General features: G+C 36.2%; 2 protein-coding genes across 2 annotated transcripts; one reads left to right on the forward strand and one right to left on the reverse strand.

The window, feature by feature from the left end:
- Nucleotides 1-363: 363 nt before the first annotated feature.
- Nucleotides 364-1,308, forward strand: LOC102488103 (olfactory receptor 52E2). Its single transcript, XM_006165945.1, has one exon. The coding sequence runs from the start codon at nt 364-366 to the stop codon at nt 1,306-1,308; it is 945 nt and encodes a 314-aa protein (XP_006166007.1).
- A 3,997-nt stretch (nt 1,309-5,305) lies between these two features.
- On the reverse strand, nt 5,306-6,259 carry LOC102496831 (olfactory receptor 51I2). Its single transcript, XM_006165962.1, has one exon. The coding sequence runs from the start codon at nt 6,257-6,259 to the stop codon at nt 5,306-5,308; it is 954 nt and encodes a 317-aa protein (XP_006166024.1).
- Nucleotides 6,260-7,802: the final 1,543 nt, after the last annotated feature.

Genomic DNA, 7,802 nt, shown 5'->3' on the forward strand with positions numbered 1-7,802 from the left:
AAATTAATGTGGTTCTCTTTATTTCAGAGCTCTGGAACAGAACCAAGAATCCTTTGACTCATACTGTGGAATATATTTCTACATACATTGTGTCCTACAAATTTCTCATTTATTATTACATTCACTACAATAGTTACATGAGAATTTAATCATTGGTTTGCGCCAGTTTCTCCCCTATTAAAATTTTTTATCTGAAATTAGAAAATAACCTTTATTGTGTTGCTTTGTCTTAGTAAGACTCAGAAACTTGGTAAGGGTAGCTTTACATAAATTAATAAATATAGATATTAGTATATGAATAAACAGATGAATATGGAAGAATATAAAACACTCCACAGTTGAACACAGCCTCTAGTTTTCATCATGTTCTTATCAAATCATACCAATGTACACCCCAGTATCTTTCTTCTCCTTGGCATTCCAGGAATGGAGGCCATGCACATCTGGATATCAATACCCTTCAGTCTGGTTTATCTGAGTGCTCTCCTGGGAAATTTCTCAATTCTATTTATTATCAAAACAGATTCCCAACTGCATGAGCCCATGTACTTCTTCCTCTGTATGCTCTCTGTGGCTGACCTGATCCTCTCCACTACTGCCATGCCTAAACTCCTCAGCATCTTTTGGTTCCATGACAGGGAGATCTACTTTGAAGCCTGCCTTGTCCAAGTATTTCTCATTCATTCACTGTGCAGCATGGCCTCAGGGTTTATCTTGGCCATGGCCTTTGACCGCTATGTGGCCATCTGCAATCCTCTGAGACATTCCACTATCTTGACTCATAGAGTCATCCAAACCTTGGGGCTAGTTATTGTTCTCCGTGGGGCTCTGCTTTGCAGCCCTCAACCAATCATGCTTCGATGGCTTCCCTACTGCAGAACTAACATCATTCCTCACACTTACTGTGAATTCATGGCTCTGATCAAGCTTGCTTATGCAAACACCAGAATCTTCAGAATATACAGCCTAACTGCTGCCTTCTTGACTGGGGGGTTGGATTTCCTATTGATCATATGCTCCTATGTTGTCATCCTTTACACTGTCTTCCACCTTCCGTCCAAGGCTGCTCGGCTCAAGACTTTGGGCACTTGTGGATCCCACGTGTGTGTGATCTTAGTGGCCTACACTCCAGCCTTTTTCTCTTTTCTTACTCACAGATTTGGACGCAATGTGGCTCCTCACATTCATATCTTTGTGGCTAACATCTACCTTCTCGTTCCACCCATGGTGAACCCAATGATCTATGGCATTAGAACCAAGAGAATCAGAGAGCGATTCCTTCAAGTTTTGACTTCTCACAAATCCTAAAACAATCAATCTTCCCCTTACAAGTTTCTACCACTTGTAAAAACAAAACAAGAACAAGAACAAAAACCCATACGTTCATTTTCTAGAATTCTTTATACCTGTATCTTTCACTTGTAATATCTAAAGTATTAACTAGCATCGATTTCATTTTGTTGTCCTTGGGAAACTTGTGTAAATTATATCTAATGTAATTTAATATATTTGCCTCATAAAACCACATCTCTCCTATTATGTGATCTTACTTTATGACAGGTTTTCTCTATTAAGACTATCTTGTTCAGTTTGGTCAGCTTTATTAGCGATATTATTATTATTGACTCAATACTTTATATTTATAGAGTTCAATTAACAAGATTGTTTATATGTCATATACAATTAGAGTGAAAGACTTTCAAATCTATAACTTTGGAAATTGGGATTGTAGTAGAAAAAGAAATGTCTTCTGAAAAGGCAAATAAAGAAAAATGTTATATTTTCAAAGACTTTTAAAAATTTGGTGAGATTATTTTATTATACTATGTCTAGATAGACTTTTATAAAACCTCTAAATAACATCAATCTCAAAAACACTCTGTCAAAGACTCAGTACTATTCAGAATTGTTCTACCATTGTTTCCTTCTCTATTTTATCAATTTAGATCTAGCTGAATCTTTGAAAATATCTGTAAACCCTTCTCCCATTCTCTGATAATCACATATTCAGGTCCTAACTACTCCAGCTATACACCGTATTGTCCCAACTACTCCCAAACATGCTACAAATAACAATGAACTCCTCATATATTTTAACAAGAAGTACTTTTGCAACTTGAAATCAGGAGCCAGCTGAAGTTCCTTTGCTACCTTCCCATAGAATCTGGAAAATGATTCTACGGTATCTTACATAGTTGTTTACTTTCCAAAATAATGACTTCCTAAGCCCTTGAAAAAGACCTCCTTGCTTCCCCCCCCATTTATTTCTTAAAAAAAATTAATTAAGTAAGTAATTGATTAAATTTAAAAAAAAAAAAAAAAAAAAAACAACTCACGCCAGGCACGTGTGCATGCATGCCCAAAGTCCTGAGGGGAAAATGCAGGAGAAAGGATTGTGACCATCCCCCTAGGGGGTGATTTCTTGTTTTCTGTCTCTGTCTCTGGGGTGAGTGTACATACCCTATAGCAAAAATCTCTTTAAATAAATAAATAAAATTGCATAAATAATTACTTTTTATTTCTAAAGTGTGTGTATACTTGCCAGAAAGTGAGAAAGTACCTCCAATAGGGTACAGTCATACTACAGTCCTTTCTCTTCCATTTTCCACCCTGTCATTATTTTAGACACATACATACATATACCTGACATAATCTTTCAAGCCACCAGGGTCGGAATCAAACCATAGTGGGTAATGTGGCATGACTGGGTCTAGATCCCTGTGCATGTTGTTTAACTGCTGCTCTATGAGGTCAGTCCTAAATTATTATTTAAGAAAATTATTTTAATGTTTTCTTTCCATCTATTTTTTTCTGGGTTTGTTATCTCATTTTGTACCAAGTAACATTTTGAAAATTTGGTTATTACATTTTCATTTACTTTTTTTTCTTTTTTTGGAGAGGTTTTTGCTATAGGGCACGTGCACGTGCCAGAAAGACAGAGAGAGAAAACAAGAAATCACTACCCATGGGAAGATGGCCATGCCACGATCTCTTTTCCTCTATTCTCCTCTCAGGATCTTATGAGTTTAAGCCACGGGGGCCAGGACTTGAACTGCAGTCGACTACATGGGAGTCCAGTGACATAGCCATTATGCTAAGTGCTGGTCCCTCTTTTCATTTACTCTTTACAAAATATTTAAAGCATTTTTTAAAGAATTATTTTATTTAACTTTGTTTATTTATTTATTTTGTTTTAGTTTGACCAGAGAAGGACAGAAAAAGTGAGAAAGCAAGACACCAAGACTGGGACTTGATCCACTGTTGGCCATGTGAGAGTTCAACGCCCTTAACCTCCACACCACCTGCCAGCCCCACAGCGTTGAAGGCCATGATTCTGACTGGGGATAATACGTATTGCACCAAGAGACATCTATCTTTCTGTGTGAACTTCAATGTCACTAAACTTTCATTTAACTTTGGGTTTTTACCTTTGTTTGTTTTGTTTTGTTCTGTTTTGCTATAGGGTATGTGTGCTCACCAGAGAGAGCCAGAAAGAGAAAAATAGGAGGAAAGTGAGAAATCACTATCCCAGGGAAAATGGCCATGCCACAATTCCTTCTCCCCCATTCTTCTCTTTGGATTTATGGCATGCACAAACACAGCCCCCGTGTATTTTTCACACTTCTCTTGTTCAGGATCTGAACCATGCAGTCAGCCAAATGGGTTCCAACCACCTTAACTAACATATTACATGGCTTATCTGAGTTTTTACATATTTTAATAAATACCTTCTGATTTTTTTGGAAGCACACAGGTAGACATATAGAAAACAAAATTGTACCTGGCTTGGGCATCAACTTAAACTAATCCAGGATAATGAAAGTTAAGGTATTAACATATTTCAGATAATAGAGAATAATTTTGGAATGGATGAACAACTATAGTAATCAAAAAATGTACTCTGAGATTTATTTTTTCTTTCAAAAATTGAGTATCTAAACTATTTATTATATATATTATATATATATATATATATAGGCTTTATTTATACAAGATGAGAAATGCAAGGCAACTTATATTTTTAAACTCTCCTTTATATCTTATCACGCCACATCTCTTAGTCCTTGTGACTAGGTAATCCCCTGCAGGCTAGGCCTTTAATGAATGAGGACAGGGGCATCTCATGGCCTGTTGGTTTTAAGAGCCAGATCCCACATGTCTGACTGTGCAATTTGAATCCTGGATCCAGCAGTTTGGAAAATACACCAGGTGTGTATGTATTCCCAAACTCCCAACAGAAGGGAGAAATGAAGGACAAGGGACTGTGACGTGACCTCAACCTATGGTGTGTGAAGGGGTTTCTGCTTTCTCTGTCTCCTCTCTCGATCTCTGGCTTGTGTTTACCTTCTCTGGCAAATTAAAAATTAGCATAAGTAAGGAGAGCAATAGACTGTGTAAAAGGGTAAGAAATTTTCCCATTTAAGAAGAGATCTTTATCCAAATATCCAGAATCATCTCAGATATCAAACTTGATCATGGCAGAAATATGCAGAAGTACTTGCTGATTCTGAGGTAATCTTGGATGTCATGTTCACTCAGAAAATTAATCTCAATGAGTGGCTGGGATTTTTAAATCTGTATGGTATTGACAGACAGAAAGACAAAGTTCCTTTGTTATTTATACTTAATTTTGAAATATTTTCCTACTTCAACTTAACATGACATTAATCAAGGCAACGAGGCAACGATATTACCTGTTTTATTTATTTTCATTGCTCTTGTGTCTGGACATTAATAAGACCGGATAAATGTATCTTAAATGAATGCTGCAAATTTTTAAACTTACTTGATGATTATTTAGTTTCTCCTGATATCAGAGATATGGACAAATTCAGAGAAAATATTTTATGTATGAAAAAAAGACTCATCAGGGGACCAGCAAGTAGCATGGTGGTTAAGATGCTGGACATTCCCACATAGCTGACCAAGGTTCAAGTCCTGGACCTGGCTCCTTTCTTTCTCACTCTCTCTCTTTTTCTCTGTCTCTCTCTGGCTGAATTAAGATAAATTAATAAATAAATAAAAATTAATAAAATAATTCTAAAAAAAAGAAAGACACATCACAACACAGTTGAGTTCCAACATAATGAAGAGAGTTTAGGAATCTTTCTTTAAAACTAGCTTGAGTTCTGTTAGAATATTGACTTTTTAAATGAATGATTCTATAGCACAGAATACATAGTATTACATATTAGCCTTTTTTCATAACTTTCTTTTTACCCTCCCCAGTTTTTTTGCATTTTGTTTATATAGTATTAACACATATAGACACCTTTGTTTAACTTGAATATTGCCTCTTTTGACACTAAAAATATTTAAATACTAATACATATTTTTTGAAAATACCCAAAAGGTGCGTGCGAATCTCACGAGTCTTGATGCAGTAGACAATTGGGTTGAGCACAGGAGGGACCAACAGATAGACAAAGCCCATGGTGACGTGAACCGCAGGTGGAGCGTGCTTCCCAAAGCGATGAATGACAGACACTCCCAGCATGGGGATGTAGACGAGCAGCACAGCACAGACATGGGAAACACAGGTGTTGAGGGCCTTGACACGTTCTTTCTGGTAGGCAATACTCAGAACCATAGTGAGGATTTTCATATAGGAGAGCAGGATGAGCACAGAATCAAGGCCAAATGTGATGATAATGACAGTGAGACCTAAGAAGCTGTTAATTCGGTGGTCAGAGCAAGAAAGCTTAATAATGTCTGGATGCAGACAGTAGGAGTGGGAAAGTACATTGGCTCCACAGAATTTGAGTTGCTTTATGAGGACTGGAGCAGGGATGAGAACAATGATGGCCCGCAACACAAACCCTGATGAAATTTTCACTACAGTACCACTGTTTAGGATGGCAGTGTATCTGAGAGGGTTGGATATGGCCACATAGCGGTCAAAAGCCATAGACAGCAGGATCCCTGACTCCATCATAGAGAAGATGTGGATGAAGTACATTTGGGCAAGGCAAGCATCGAAGTGTATTTCACGAGCACCAAAACAGAAAAGTTTCAGTACCGTAGGGAAGGTGGTGGCACAGAGACCAAGGTCACTGACCGACAACATGGAAAGAAAAAGGTACATCGGTTCATGAAGTGATTTTTCCACCCAGATTACTACCAATATGGTGCCATTACCCATAATGGCAATTAGATATAAGACACAGAAAAGGACGGAGATCTGAAGATGATGATTTTCAAAACCAGGGAAACCAGAAAGCAGCAACGGATGGAAATTACTACTATTGAAAAGCCTCATGCTCATACTAGATGTGTTCAAGTTCTAATTCTTTCCCCTAAAATGACAAAGAATAGTTTCATTATTATCATCCAAAACTTTTTCTTTTTCTCCAATTTTTCTATCCCAATTGCAATTTATAATTAACCTATCTATGATCTGTAATCACATACTGAGTCAGGCATCGGTTCTACAAACATGGAGTAGAAACACAAATCACATTTTCACTTCTGGTTATGTGATCTGTCTTAATTAACCTGTCACCTTGCATAACAGACACCTTCAGACATTCGTTGTCCTGCATGTTTAAGGTAATGGCAAACATATTTGACCTATTCTCAACATTTCCATTGAGTCATGAATAAAGATTAAAAAAAATACATAAAAGTACAAGTCAATTAGCACAGGTTCTAAAAGAATGTCAGTGACCTTCATCAATAACAGGTAGGGAATATAAAGCAAAATCAGTGAACAAACAGGGTAACCATAGTTTCAATTATGTAGTTTTTTCCTGATTTTAGGTTTAAAACAAATTACATACATTTTAGAGAATGGTGAGTGCAGAAAAGAATTAAGAAAAAATTAAGACAATATTTGTATTGCATATATTTTGTTTGTAGTCATTTATACATGTGTAAAATATTGTTCCTTTGACAATTTCAGCACATTTTAAATCTTCAAGTATGTTTTAAGTATCCTATAATATTAATCATGATTATATCATGGCTAAATAATATATTTTATTAGACAAAGTTATATGAGAAAGAATACAATGAAATGATTGTTATCTCCTTGAAGAAACAACAATACTATAATTATAGACAAAGTGAGAAAGAATACAATGAAATGATTGTTATCTCCTTGAAGAAACAACAATACTTTGATTAAGAAGTATATATATATATATAATATATTTTATTAGACAAAGTTATATGAGAAAGAATACAATGAAATGATTGTTATCTCCTTGAAGAAACAACAATACTTTGATTAAGAAGTATATATATATATATATATATTAAGGGAACCGTATCATCATTTTGGAAATTATAATGAAATTTCAAATTGAGAAATAACATTTTTTCAAATATATTTTCCATTTGGTCCTTAGATTGTGTTCATGCTCATGTACTAAAATTTCTCCTTTTTTCTATATTCTCCAAAAATGTTTACTAAGTATTCTGTTTGTTTTCTTATGTTTTGTTTGTTTTGTTTTGTGTATGCATACCTCTGTACATGCATGTGTGCATGTGTGTGTGCATGTTTGTATCTCATTTAGTTGGAAAAGCTTAATCTTGCATGAGTCCAAACTATCTATATTTTCCTTACACACTTTCTGCACACATGCTAAAGAAATCTCACTGCCTGACATATTCATCAAACTTACATTCGGGAACTAGCAGTTAGCGTAATGGCTATGTCGCTGGACTCCCACGTAGTCGACCACGGTTCGCGTCCCAGACCTGGTGACTTAAAACTCACGCCGGGCGCATGTGCGTGCGTGCCCAAGATCCCAAGAGGAGAATGGAGGAGAAGGAATTGCGGCGTGACCATCCCCCCTGGG

Source organism: Tupaia chinensis, unplaced genomic scaffold (genome assembly GCF_000334495.1).
Source record: "Tupaia chinensis unplaced genomic scaffold, TupChi_1.0 Scaffold144110_1, whole genome shotgun sequence".
NCBI lineage: Eukaryota > Metazoa > Chordata > Mammalia > Scandentia > Tupaiidae > Tupaia > Tupaia belangeri.